The sequence below is a fragment of the Tachyglossus aculeatus genome, chromosome X2 (assembly GCF_015852505.1).
Source record: "Tachyglossus aculeatus isolate mTacAcu1 chromosome X2, mTacAcu1.pri, whole genome shotgun sequence".
NCBI classification, from domain to species: Eukaryota; Metazoa; Chordata; class Mammalia; order Monotremata; family Tachyglossidae; genus Tachyglossus; species Tachyglossus aculeatus.
This window is the reverse complement of record NC_052100.1, coordinates 9,188,618-9,201,701: the sequence shown is the minus strand read 5'-3', so window position 1 is coordinate 9,201,701 and position 13,084 is coordinate 9,188,618. Positions and strand designations below refer to the sequence as shown.

Genomic DNA, 13,084 nt, shown 5'->3' with positions numbered 1-13,084 from the left:
CTAGCCGCTGAGCCACCCCCTCTTCCCCTGTCCAAGAATGTGGGACCACAGGAGGCCACACTGGCCTCAGCCCGTGCCCCCCCCCCCCGCCCTCCTACAGCTGGATGGGTTGAAGCACAAATGTCTATGGTTCACCTGGTGCTCGATGCCAACCCTCCACCAGACTGACTTTTTTTGGTTTTATCCCACTGCCACCCCCAAAGCAGGGACTCTCCCCTCCCTCCCTTGCACACACCCCCCCCGCCCCCAGCTCTGCTCTGTAGCCCCCAATCGGGGGCTGGGGCTCAGCTGATGACCCAGCTGGCCTTCCCCCAGGGCCAACCAAGCTCTGCTGTTGGAGGCAATGCCCTACCCGCCCCGTTCCCAGCAGAGCCCAGTCCAAACCAGCTGCTCTTTTTCCTCCACTGGCCCCTGACTGACTGGGGCGCTGAGGCCCTTGGGAGGGTCGGGGTGGGGAGAAGGGGGTGTTTCTTAGTTGGGACGATTGAAATAACCATGGTTTAGCTTTTCTGTCTCTGGCCGATTGTATTGTGATCTGGATTTTAAACAAAAGTATTAAAGACCATTCTTTCTAAAGTTAGATGAACTGAGGTGGGCAGAGGGAGAAGGAAGGACGCTACCTCATCCAGATCCCTCCAGCTTTGGTCAAAGACTGTCAACTCAGCTCCTGCCCCGGGCTCCTCCTATCCCCCACCCCCCCCCCACTCTCAGCCAAAGCACAAAGTTATTACTTGGAGGGCTGCTTTCTCCCTCCCAGCAGGGTCTATTCTTCCGCCCCCCCTTTCTCTTGGCCGTGCCACAGAGTCATGGTGTTGGGAGAAAAGAAAAATCCCTCCCTTGTGGTCTTGGGAGACAGGGAGGGGCTTTGACCCAGCCTCTCGGGCTAGACAACCCCTCCCGGCTCTCCCCCCGCTGCCACTGGCATTCTGTAAATAGCACACAAGCCAGGGCAGAGACAAACACCAACTTTATTTCCTTTTGCTCCCTGGCAGAGTCAACCTAGGCTGGGGGGGGAAGACACCAAACACATGCACATTGGATGTGGAGCCTTGTAGGGAGAGACAGGTTACAGACACACACTGTAGGGCGGGGGGCCCTTGAGTTCCTTGGCCCTGCCTCAGCTGTTCTGCTTGAGGAGGTTGTAGATCTGCTCCAGACCATGGTTGAAGCCCTGGTCCTTGGGGGTCCGGCAGGCCAGGGATACCTGGAGGAGAAGGTGACCTGCGGGGGGAGGGGGGCGGCGGCGGCAGGATCCTGCCACCCCTCCCATCACACGTCCTTCTTCCACAGCCAGCAGGGAAGAGCTGAGCCTTGGCTACCTTCAGGATACTTGCCCCATGGCCAGCGGAGTAGGCCCGGATTTGGGACCTTCTGTGGAGGCAGGCTGGCTCTGAGTACAGTGTACCAGCCTTGGATGGTTTAGGCCTCAGAGGCCCACACCATCAAGGGGGAATAGGCCACTGATTCAGTCCAAAGGGGATTTGCTTTTCATTCCACGCTTGGTGGTCTGAGACCCCAGCCCCGTCCCCACTGAACAGGACAGGGCACCCGGTTGGCCGTGGACCGGGCTTCTCACCTTGAGCTTGTCAAGAAAGGTCTGGTCCTGACTCCAGTTATCCTGGAACTTCACCAGGTCTGAGGCCCCTTTGTAAAACTCCACCAACTGGACCTAGGGGTGGCAATGGGGCTGATGCCCTGCCCGCCTGCCTGTGGGCATCTGCACACCTGCACACCCCTCACATCCCCAACCCGGACCCAGGCAGCTCACCAGCAGCTGAGGCTGCAAGACAATGTCACTGCCCAAGAAGGGGTCCGATTTTACACTCGTCCCTCCCAGCCCTGGCCCCAACCCACTGGTGGGGGCATGAGAGTTTGGGGTGGGGGGAGAGTGGGAAGAAGATGCCCAGTCCCCCTGGGCAGGGCTGGCAGGTTGATGATGGGGGAAGACGAAACACAATCAATCAGCCAAATGTATTTAGCATGGCAAACGGCAGTCCTCGCCAAAAAAGATGCCCCTGTGGTGCCAACACAGATTGTTCCGTGCGTTATGAGATGAAAAAATGTCATGAAGCCCCTAAAATGTGGATGACTCCCCCCCGCCCCCCCAACCAAGCCATGGTGTCCTCCCAGATTCCCGAGAACACGGGCACCACTTCTTCCCTGTGGAAGTCTGGGTTGCACAAAGAAAAAGGTTGGATGTGGAGGGGTCAGATGAGATAGACACCCCCCACGCACCCGCCGCTGAAAAACTGGGTTGCTGAGTATAAAGACAGGAGATAATCTAGCTTTAAGATGACAGAGGAGGAAAAAAAGATACCAGAGGCACACAAGCACCATTTCAGAGAAAAATCAGCACTGAAGGTGAACTAGAATGACTGGACATTCGAGGCAGGGCTCACGGAAGAGGTGGGGTTGTTTGGTTTCGTTTTGAGGCGGAAAGGATTAGTACCTCCCTCCTGGAACCCTTCCCCGTCGGGTTCCCCGCCCCCTAGTCTCACCATTTCATGAAGGATGTCATTGGTCAGGAACCCATCCTGGACGTAAGCCATCTCTACCTCCATGGGGATCCCGTAGTCATTGGGACGTTGCTGGGAAGAAGGGGGAGTGTGGGGGGCGTTCAGAGGTTGGGGATGAAAAGACAGAGAGGGGAAGTGACCCAGGCCCCTTCCCCACCTACCTCAGGGGGTGACATGACCCAGAATGGAGAGATGGTGGACTCCGGTCCCTGGTTCCCTGGGTAATAAGGAGCTGGCGGTGGGGAGAAGGCTGGAATCAGGTCTGGCTCAGAGTTGGGGCGGTCGAGATGAGTGGTTGGAGGGGGGGCACTTTACAAACTCTGGCCCTCCCCAGGTTCGACTCCCTCCCACCCCGGCCAGGTGGCTCCTCGGGGGCGGTGGGGGCTGTGTGCTATGCCACCCGGACTGAGGGCCGGTGACATCCCCCCCTCCACCTCCGCTCTCTCTCCTGCACCCCCCCCCACCACAGACGAGGGCGAGGCAGGGCTGGAAGCTGTTGACGCTGCCCTGCAGCCGCAACTGATAGTCCATCTGGGCGTCGATGTCCTGCAGTGAAGGCAGCGCCGGGCTGAATGGGTGGCTGTGGTACCAGCCCACCAGGACTAGCCCCCGGAGGTACAGGTTCTGGCAGATCTGGGGGGACAGAGGGGGAACGAAACTGGCCAAAAAGCAGGCATAAAAACATACACACACACACACACACACAGGTGCCCACCCACACGCATTCACAAGCCTACCCTGGCAGGCGCAAGCACACAAAAGCACCTCCACCCACGGATATCGGCCTGCCCAGATGCCCACGCGGGCACTTGTGTAAATACAGACTTCTTCACGCGTTGGTTCACGCCCCACTGTGAAGAGACCGTGCCGGCCCTCACCTCCTCCTCCGTGGCAGCTGCTGTGTCGGCATCACCCAGGCGGGAACGACACGGGAAGGCTCTCAGGACGGTCAGCACTGTTGAGGGGTGGGCAGGTAGGTCAGGGGACTCTGAGCGGGCCCGGCCCCCTCCCCGCCTCCTGCGGCTGTGATTTCCCCCCTCCCACCCTTCAACCCGGGTACCTACACTGGCTGTTCGTGTCCCAGCGACCCCCTAGGTAGCCCACCACCTCGCTGCGGGTCAGGTGGCTGTGGAAGTCCTGGTGGGGAGGAAAAGGAGGGGGAGATGAGAGCCGAGGCTTCCCCCGCCCCGGCCTGCTCCGGCACCACGGTACTCACCAGCAGCAGCAGGACGTTGCTGGAAACGGCCACGTTGAACGGTTGGAACTTGTTGATGGCCGAGAAGGACATGACCTCGACCAGAGTATGGGGGCTCCTGGCGGGGAAGGCCCCCGGGGGTCAGGCGACCTGCCCGATCCCCGCCCACCCGCTTCCGAGTCAACTGACCCCCACATCTTCCGAGGTTCGGCCCCTGCGCCCAGTTCCGGGCTGGGGGACTCGGCGGGCCGAGATCCTGGGCCCGGGCCCTCCGAAACCTCAATCCTGGATCCCCGCTAGCGGCTCCCAGCCCCGGAGTGGGGGCCTGCTGGGGGACGGGCCCCGGGAAAGGTGAGCCCCCCACCCCCCGCACACTTCCTGGACGTCCCCACCCCAATGCCCAGGCTAGGGGCTCCCAGGCCGGAATTGGGGGCAACTCACCTGCCGGAGTCCCGGCTGCCCAGGGTGCAGTAGCGGACGGGGGCACGGTTCTTGTTCAGGGACTCGGGCTCTGAAGATGAGGCGGACTGTCACCCCCCCACCCGGGCCAACAACCCCACCCCTGCTAGCTTCTTCCCCTCCTCTGCCCTCCCTCCCCCACCCCAGGCAAGAGGCATGAGGGAAAGTCAAGTTGGCGCTTTTTTCCTTGCCCTCCCCGACGTCGGTTTCCGGGGGACCGGCCGGCCTCGACCCGCTGCCCCGAGGTGATGGGGGCCCTACCTTCCTGGGGTGGCACTACTTCTTCTTCCTCCTCCTCCGGCGGTGGCGGGGGCGGCGGGGGCTGCGGGGGGGGCGGCTCCTCCTCCTCCCCCTCGCTGAGCAGGCTCTGCAGGGAGCGGGGCTGGTCGTCAGCCCTGATCCGGGCAGCCCAAAGGTGGGCCGACGGTGGCCGAGGTCGGAACCCCGGGGTGGGGGGGTGGGGGGGGCCGCCCTTTCTGAAGCTGGGGCGCCCCCTACTGCCCATTCCCGGTAGTGCAGCCCACCCAGACCAAGGGATCTAAGATGGTGCCTCCCGGTGTGAGGAAAAATCAAAGATGGCAGCCCCTAATGGAGAGGGGTGGCCCCCAGGGGAGGGCAGAAAGAGAGGAAGGGAGGCAGCAGGCCGAAACCTTGGCTCCGCCATTTGCCTGCTGTGTGACCTTGGGCAAGTCCCTCGTCTGAAAAGTGTCCTCCCGCCTCCTTAGACTGGGAGCCCCATATGGGACCTGATGGTCTTGCATCTAGCCCAGCGCTTCACAAATAATGACAGCATTTATTAAGCGCTTACTATGTGCAAAGCACTGTTCTAAGCGCTGGAGAGGTTACAAGGTGAGCAGGTTGTCCCATGGGGGGGGGGGGGGGGGGGGGGCGCATTGTTTTAATCCCCATTTTCCGGATGAGGTAACTGAGGCCCAGAGACGAGAAGAGAGACTTGCCCAAGGTCACACGGCTGACAATTGGCGGAGCCGGGATTTGAACCCATGACCTCTGACTCCAAAGCCCAATCATCAATCAATTGTATTTATTGAGCGCTTACTGTGTGCAGAGCACTGTACAAGCTGGCAACATATAGAGGCAGTCCCTTCCCAACAATGGGCTCACAGTCTAGAGACATATAGAGACAGTCCCTACTCAACAGCGGCCTTACCTCATCAGTTGCGGGGGCATTGGGCTGGTGCTTTTTGAGCCAGGCAGCTTTATACTGGTCCAGCTTTTGTCCCTGGTACCTGACGGAGGCCCAACCGCAGCCCGACTTCTTGGCCGGGTTGACCAGCTTTTTGCAGTGAGTGGCCCAGGCGCTGGGTGAGTTGAACACTTGCCCCGTCTCTTGCCACATGATCTTCCCATCAGGCAACAGGTCTGCAAGGAATTTCTTCCCCTGCGGGTGGACGGGATAGGATGAGAGGGTCTCACCGTGTCACCAACCCTGTCCGGCGTCCCTCCATCTTTCCCGGCCTCGGTTTCCCCCGGCACGTGGCTGACTTCCGTCGATCCCGGCCACCGAGGGCTTCCCCCACACTCCTGGATCCTGGGGGAGGAAGGAGAGGGGGTGACTTCTCTCTATCCCCACCCAGAAGAAGTGGAGGGTCAGGACTGACCAGGTAGTAGATCGACAGGACCCCCGTCCCTGGTTCGATCAGCCCATCTTTGAGCAGCACCCGCAGGGTGACCCCTCGTCGGGTCAGGAGCCCCCCACGCCCAATCCCCGGGATCAGCTTCTCGGGATCTTCCAGGCCCGGCTCTGGCTCCTCTTCGTCTTCCTCCAAAGCCTCATCGCCACCAGTCCCTGGGGATTGCGAGTCCAGAGCTGGGGAGACGGGGGGGAAAAATGTTGGGGGAGCCGCCAAACCGGGGGTAGGGGGAGGCAAGGGGCCATGAGAGAGGTAGGTAGAGTGGGGCGGTCTGAGGGCCCATCTTTAAGGATGAAAGGTTGAGTTGGGGTCACCCTCTCTCCCTTCTTCCTCTTTCCCACCATGTCACACACACTCTCTCTCTCTCTCCTTCTTCTTCTTCACCTCCTTGGCTCCCATCCTCACTTCCTCAGCTGGTTCCCACCCCTTCCCTCCCTCACCTCCCAATCCCTTTAACCCCCCGGGCCTGCGGTACCTGCCATGGCCCGGTTCGGCCTGGCTCTGCCTTCGCCCCGTTGCCGTGGCGACGGGGCTCGCTCTTCCCGTCACGTGACTCCGCTCGGTGAAGCCCCGCCCCCCCCATCCAGTCCTGTATCCAGAGGAGGCGTAGGGACCCTCCGGCTAGAGTTGGCACCGAGACAGCAGAGACAATCAATCAATCAATCGTATTTATTGAGCGCTTACTGTGTGCAGGGCACTGGACTAAGCGCTTGGGAAGTCCAAGTTGGCAGCATATAGAGACAATCCCTACCCAACAGTGGGCTCACAGTCTAAAAGGGGGAGACAGAGAACAGAACCAAACATACTAACAGAATAAAAGAAATAAAATAGATATGGACAAGATAGAGTAATAAATATGTACAAACATATATACAGGTGCTGTGAGAGAGACATGGCTCAGTGGAAAGAGCCCGGGCTTTGGAGTCCGAGGTCATGGGTTCAAATCCCGGCTCCGCCACTTGTCGGCTGTGTGACTTTGGGCAAGTCACTTCACTTCTCTGGGCCCCAGTTACCTCATCCGGAAAATGGGGATTAAGACTGTGAGCCCCGCGCGGGACAACCTGATCACCCTGTAAACTCCCCAGCGCTTAGAAAAGTGCTTTGCACATAGAAAGCGCTTAATAAATGTCATTAAAAAAATAAAAATAAAATAAATAAATAAAAAAGAGACAGGGAGAACCAGACAGGGCACTGATCGATCGATGGGCTTCTCAAAGGCGGCGACAAGGCGACGGGGGTAGGGACGCCCGGACGCTCCTTCACCTCCACCCCATCCCCTTTTTCTTTTCCTTCCCTCCTCCCCATCCGCCGCGGGTTCCCCCCGCATGGGACGGGGACAGCCTAGCCGTTGCCATGGTAGGGCCGGCCCCTGTCACGTGGTCCGGGGCCGAAGATGGCGGCGCCCGGTGAGGCGTCGGCGAGCTGCCGCGCCGGCCCTTCCGGGCCCGGCCCCTGTCACGTGGCCCGGGGCCGAAGATGGCGGCGCTCAGTGAGGCGTCGGCGGGCTGCCGGCCGGCTCCCTGCATGGCCCTCCGCCTGGTGGCCCGGTGCTCCCGTTCCAGGGCCCGGGCTTGTGAGCTGCGGCTCCCGCATGGCACCGTGCCCACGCCGGTCTTCATGCCTGTGGGCACCCAAGGCACCATGAAGGGCATCACGGCGGCGCAGCTGGACGGGCTGGGCTGCCGCATCTGCTTGGGCAACACCTACCACCTCGGCATGAGGCCGGTGAGTGAGGCCCCCCGCTCCCCGGGCAGCAGCGTGCCGGTGGGCCTACAGCAAGGGCATGGCTTCCCATCCCTTCAAGGCCCTGCTGAGAGCTCACCTCCTCCAGGAGGCCTTCCCAGACTGAGCCCCTTCCTTCCTCTCCCCCTCGTCCCCCTCACCATCCCCCCCTTCTTACCTCCTTCCCTTCCCCACAGCACCTGTATATATGTATAGATGTTTGTACAGATTTATTACTCTATTTTACTTGTACATATCTATTCTATTTATTTTATTTTGTTAGTACGTTGGGTTTTGTTCTCTGTCTTCCCCTTTTAGACTGTGAGCCCACTGTCGGGTAGGGACTGTCTCTATATGTTGCCAATTTGTACTTCCCAAGCTCTTAGTACAGTGCTCTGCACATAGTAAGCGCTCAATAAATACGATTGATGATGATGATGATGTATATATGTTTGTACAGATTTATTACTCTATTTTACTTGTACATATCTATTCTATTTATTTTATTTTGTTGGTACGTTTGGTTTTGTTCTCTGTCTTCCCCTTTTAGACTGTGAGCCCACTGTTGGGTAGGGACTGTCGCTATATGTTGCCAATTTGTACTTCCCAAGCGCTTAGTACAGTGCTCTGCACATAGTAAGCGCTCAATAAATACGATTGATGATTGATGATGACTCTGCCGCTTAGCTCTGGGCCTCAGTTACCTCATCCGTAAAATGGAGACCAGGAGTGTGAGCCCCCTGCGGGGCAGGGACCCTGCCCGACCCGATTTGCCGGGATCCACCCCGGCACCTGGGAAGCGCTTAGCAAATTCCGTAATTCTTCACTGTTACTATATTGCGATCAATCGTATTTATTGAGCGCTTACTGTGTGCAGAGCACTGGACTAAGCGCTTGGGAAGTACAAGTTGGCAACATGTACAGTCCCTACCCAACAGTGGGCTCACAGTCTAAAAGGGGGAGATGGAGAACAAAACCAAACATACTAACAAAATAAAATAAATAGAATAGATATGGCCAAGTAAAATAAAACAGCGTGGCGCAGTGGAAAGAGCCTGGGCTTTGGACAGAAAACAAAACCAAACATACCAACAAAATAAAATAAATAGAATAGATATGGACAAGGAAAATAAAACAGTGTGGCACAGTGGAAAGAGCCCGGGCTTTGGACAGAAAACAAAACCAAACATACTAACAAAATAAAATAAATAGAATAGATATGGACAAGTAAAATAAAACAGCGTGGCGCAGTGGAAAGAGCCCAGGCTTTGGAGTCTGAGGCCATGGGTTCGAATCCCAGCACCGCCACATGTCTGCTGTGTGACCTTGGGCAAGTCCCTTCACTTCTCTGAGCCTCAGTTCCCTCATCTGGAAAATGGGGATGAAGACTGGGAGCCCCACGTGGGACAACCTGATCACGTGGTATCCCCCAGCGCTTAGAACAGTGCTTTGCACATAGTAAGCACTTAACAAATGTCATTATTATTATTATTATTATTATTATTACCGCGCAGTCCCTCCCTCCCCCCATCATCAGACTGGACCGTGAGGTGGGGGATTGGGTCTGTGGGGGGCCGGTGCTTCAGCTCTCCGACTGATTTTTTCCCTTTTCTCTCTTCTTGGCGCTGCCAGGGTCCCGAGCTCATCCGGAAAGCCAACGGGCTGCACGGGTTCATGGACTGGAGCCACAATCTGCTGACTGTGAGTCTGAAAGTCTCCCCCCTGCCGCCATACACACCCACCCATTAAGGGATTAGAGGGAGGGGACACTCGCCCGAGTCTGTTGAATCGAACGATCGTATTTAATGAGGGCTTACTCTGTGCGGAGCGCTGTTGTAAGTGCTTGGGCAGTAGGTACACACCCTGCCCACAACGAGTTTACGGTCTAGAGAAGACAGAGGTTGATATAAATAGGTTACGGCTGTGGACGGAAGCACTGCGGGGCTGAGGTTGGGACGAATAAAGGGTGCAAACACAAGTGCAAGGGTGAGGCCGATTGGAGTGGAAGAAGAGGAAATGGGAGTGTAGTTGGGGAAGGCCTCTTGGAGATGGGCCTCCACTAAGGCTTTGAAGGTGGGGAGAGTTCTCGTCTGTCAGCGTGAATGGATAGGGAAGGGAACTGGGAGCGTCCAGCGTCTGGTGTGTGCGCCGAGTACAGAGTTCTGGGTTGGGGTCAGAGGAAAGAGGAGACATGATTCTCTACACCTTGGAAGGGCTGCCATTCTGAAGAAACAGATGGGGTGCATGCACATACTGCCCTGGGTGCTGGCGGAGAGGGGCAGAGAAAAGGGAGGGGACGGAGAAGTTATCCCATTCTTGCCCTCCCTCAACTGGGTGGGAATCCAGAAAAGACGGGGAGAGGAGAGTGCGGAGGGGGAACCAGAGCGCTGTGAGCTTGGTCCAGGATGACTTTCCGGAGGATTCGGGTATTTGGCTTTGCGGCCGGGAGGAGCGGGGGTTGTGGCTTTGCCTAGAACCGCCGGTCGTTCACCCCTGGCCAGCTCCCTTTGTTGACGATCGCGGTCGGGGGGTGAGGGCAGGACAGCGGGGGCTTCCAGATGGTGTCCCTGGTGGAGCTGTCAAAAGTGACGGAGGACGGAGTCTGCTTCCGCTCGCCCTACGACGGGGAGGAGATTCTGCTGAGCCCCGAGAAGTCAGTGGAGATCCAGAATGCCCTGGGTGAGCCACGCTCGGTCAGCCGATCGTATTTATTGAGCGTTTAATGTGTGCAGCGTACCGTATCGAGCACTCGGGCGAGGACAACAGAACAGACACATTCCCTGCCCACAACGAGCTTACAGTCTAAAGGGGGAGACAGACAATTATAAATAGGTAGATGACAGATATGGACATAAGTGCTGGGAGGCTGGGAGGGGGGATGAGTAAAGGGCGCAAGTCAGGGCGATGCAGAAGGAAGAGGAAAGGAGGGCTTGCTCAGTCAAGGAAGGCTCGGGAGGGAGGGCTAGCTTTACTAGCTCTGGGTGAGCTGGAGGGGGGGAGCGCTCAGAGGGTGAAGCCCCAGGGTGACACCCCCCCCCATACACGCACAGGTTCAGACATCATGATGCAGTTGGACGATGTGGTCAGCAGCACAGTGACTGGTCCCCGCGTGGAAGAGGCTATGCACAGGTTGGGGAGGAGCTGGTGTCTAGAGCCAGGATTCTTGGAGTGGGAGGGAAGGGAGTCGTGGATGGGGTCGGGGGGGGCGGGTGCTGGGCGTCCCCTAGGCCGTAACCCAGACCGATGCCGTTGCAGGTCCATCCGCTGGCTGGACCGCTGTATTGCTGCCAATCGGCATCCGGAGCGGCAGTGTCTGTTCGCCATCATCCAAGGGGGGTTGGACCCGGCCCTGCGATCCATCTGCCTGGATGGTGAGGCGGGGTGGGGGGGGCGTGGCAGAGGGGTAAGGGGCGGCGGTAAGAGGGCGGAGGGGAGCATTGGAGGGTCGCCTGTCTCGCCCTGACATTTGGCTGTCTGTCCTTGTCGTTCATCCCCCGTACCCCGGTGGCCGACCCATCAGAGATGACCCGGCGGGACGTGCCTGGCTTTGCCATCGGGGGTCTGAGCGGGGGGGAGAGTAAGGAGCAGTTCTGGCGGATGGTGATGCTCAGCACCGACCGGCTCCCCCGAGAGAAACCCCGCTACCTCATGGGCGTAGGGTGAGGGACGCCGGGGGCCGGGGAGGGGGCGGCCGGGCCGGTTGGGTGGCAGAGGGGTGTTCTTTGCCGTCTGACCCCCGCCCTCCCTCCCTCCCCCTGACAGTTACGCCATCGACCTGGTAGTCTGTGTGGCCCTCGGCTGCGACATGTTCGACTGCGTCTTCCCCACCCGGACAGCAGTGAGGACCTTGCTCGGGGGTGGGGAGGGGGAGTAGAGTGGGGTGACGGGAGAGGGGAAGAAGAAAAAGAAAATCAACCTGTCTCCCCCCCCCACCGACCCCTCCCAGCGCTTCGGCTCAGCCTTGGTCCCCGAGGGGAGCCTGCAGCTACGGAGGAAGCAGTTTGCGCGGGATTTTCGGCCTGTAGACGACACCTGTGGCTGCCCCACCTGCCGGAGGTGCGAGAGCCGGGCAAAATGGGTGGAGTGGGATGGCGGGGGGAAGGATGCCCAAGGGAGCCCAGGTGGATGCTAATGACGACCCACCCCGGCTTCTCGGGCAGGTACAACCGCGCCTTTCTGCACGTCCTGCTTCATAGCAACAACCCTGCTGCCCTACACCACCTGACCATCCACAACATCAACTATCAGGTCTGGGGTCTGAGCAGCTGGGGAAATATTCCTGCCAACCTTAGGCAGAGTTTGTGGGCCGGGGGCGGGACCAAGTGGGGTGGGAAGGTAGAGGGACAGGAGTGGATTTGTAACTCCCCTTGTTCCCATTGGTGCCTTTGCTCCCGCCCCTCCAGCTGGAGCTGATGCGGGCCATCCGGCAGAGCATCCTGGAGCAGCGCTTTCCTGCCTTTGTCCGCGACTTCGTCACGACCATGTACGGGACTGTGGCCGGCTGCCCGGCCTGGGCCGTGGAAGCCCTGGGCTCCGTGGGCATCACCCTGGACTGATTTCCCTCATTCCCCACCCTCCCAGACTGGCCGCAAACTGGACTCTTTTCCCCCCACCCCTAGACCCGGACGAACTCACTCCCGGCAAGGGCGAAGATTAAAAGTTTGGTTTTCCATTGGATTCAGTCTGCCGTTGATTGGGATGGGGCTGACTGTTCTACGAGCAGTGTGCCCTAGTGAGGAGCAGTGTGGCCTAGCGGACAGAGCCCAGGCCTGGGAGTCGGCGATTAGGAAAGCGTGCACGATTGTGACTAGATTTCCGCCATCCCCCGCCACCCGGGAGGACTCCAAAGCGGGAGTTTGCCTCACCAGGAATCAAACGGGGCTTTGCACCCGATAAGCGCTGAATCAGTGAGTGAGTGGATGAATGAACCGGCTGCCCCAACGGCTTGGGGAGCCCCATGAGGGTTCCCAGCCGGCTGAGAAGGGCTCTGTTGGGGCCGGTGAGGGGGGCGGTTTGGGGAGGCGGCCGGCTCAGCACCGTGAACAAGAGCCGAGGGCCTGCGCGTCCGCACCCTCCCACCCACCCACTTAGGAGGGGAGGGAGAAAAGTCCTGGGGACAGGCCAAACGGGTAACGGGTGCAGGCGGCAGGGAGGGAGGGAGGGAAGGAAGGAAGGAGGGTCTGGGGCTCTAAAAGAGGCTGCCAGCCGCCTCCGCCTGCCAGTGGGGTTCAGCTGCCAGGGACCTGGGTCCCTCCCTGCCCCAACCCTCCCTCGAGGGGGTGGTGCTAGCCACCCCTGCGCCCCCACCCCTGCCTTATATCGCATTTGCCCCCCCCCCCGTCCCCGCCCTAAATCAGCTTCGGCCACCGCCAAGAGGTCCAGGAGCCCAGTGCAGCCACTGACTCCTCAGGGTGAGGGGGACCGCGGGGGGAAGGGAGGGAGGGAGGGAAGGAGGAGGGGCCCCCCCCGGACCCCTCCCCACCCCCCGGAGCACCGCCCCTCCAGCCCCCGCCCGCCCACCCACCTCCCGCTGTGCCTCC

The 13,084-nt window shown here is 59.4% G+C and overlaps 2 protein-coding genes across 2 annotated transcripts; one reads left to right on the top strand and one right to left on the bottom strand.

Moving 5' to 3' along the window:
• Positions 1–947: 947 nt before the first annotated feature.
• On the bottom strand, positions 948–6,362 carry MPND (MPN domain containing). Its single transcript, XM_038770932.1, has 13 exons — positions 6,298–6,362; positions 5,790–5,998; positions 5,339–5,569; positions 4,432–4,537; positions 4,153–4,222; positions 3,733–3,829; positions 3,581–3,653; positions 3,395–3,471; positions 2,981–3,149; positions 2,678–2,748; positions 2,499–2,588; positions 1,577–1,669; positions 948–1,204 (listed from the first exon to the last, which is right to left on the bottom strand). The coding sequence occupies exons 1-13, from the start codon at positions 6,302–6,304 to the stop codon at positions 1,118–1,120; spliced, it is 1,380 nt and encodes a 459-aa protein (XP_038626860.1). The 5' UTR covers positions 6,305–6,362; the 3' UTR covers positions 948–1,117.
• A 936-nt stretch (positions 6,363–7,298) lies between these two features.
• QTRT1 (queuine tRNA-ribosyltransferase catalytic subunit 1) lies at positions 7,299–12,221 on the top strand. Its single transcript, XM_038770707.1, has 10 exons — positions 7,299–7,547; positions 9,177–9,245; positions 10,085–10,223; positions 10,595–10,673; positions 10,800–10,915; positions 11,065–11,203; positions 11,307–11,382; positions 11,491–11,600; positions 11,705–11,792; positions 11,948–12,221. The coding sequence occupies exons 1-10, from the start codon at positions 7,299–7,301 to the stop codon at positions 12,098–12,100; spliced, it is 1,218 nt and encodes a 405-aa protein (XP_038626635.1). The 3' UTR covers positions 12,101–12,221.
• Positions 12,222–13,084: the final 863 nt, after the last annotated feature.

What these genes read in the sequence shown, in the direction of transcription:
- QTRT1 (XM_038770707.1), top strand. Translation starts at nt 7,299, where the DNA reads ATGGCGGCGCTCAGTGAGGCGTCGGCGGGCTGCCGGCCGGCTCCCTGC. An exon ending in GTGGAAGAGGCTATGCACAG is followed by an intron (nt 10,674 to 10,799) that starts GTTGGGGAGGAG and finishes ATGCCGTTGCAG; the next exon opens with GTCCATCCGCTGGCTGGACC. An exon ending in TCCACAACATCAACTATCAG is followed by an intron (nt 11,793 to 11,947) that starts GTCTGGGGTCTG and finishes CCGCCCCTCCAG; the next exon opens with CTGGAGCTGATGCGGGCCAT.
- MPND (XM_038770932.1), bottom strand. An exon ending in ATGCCCCCGCAACTGATGAG is followed by an intron (nt 4,538 to 5,338) that starts GTAAGGCCGCTG and finishes CGCTCCCTGCAG; the next exon opens with AGCCTGCTCAGCGAGGGGGA. An exon ending in CTGGGACACGAACAGCCAGT is followed by an intron (nt 3,472 to 3,580) that starts GTAGGTACCCGG and finishes ACCCCTCAACAG; the next exon opens with TGCTGACCGTCCTGAGAGCC.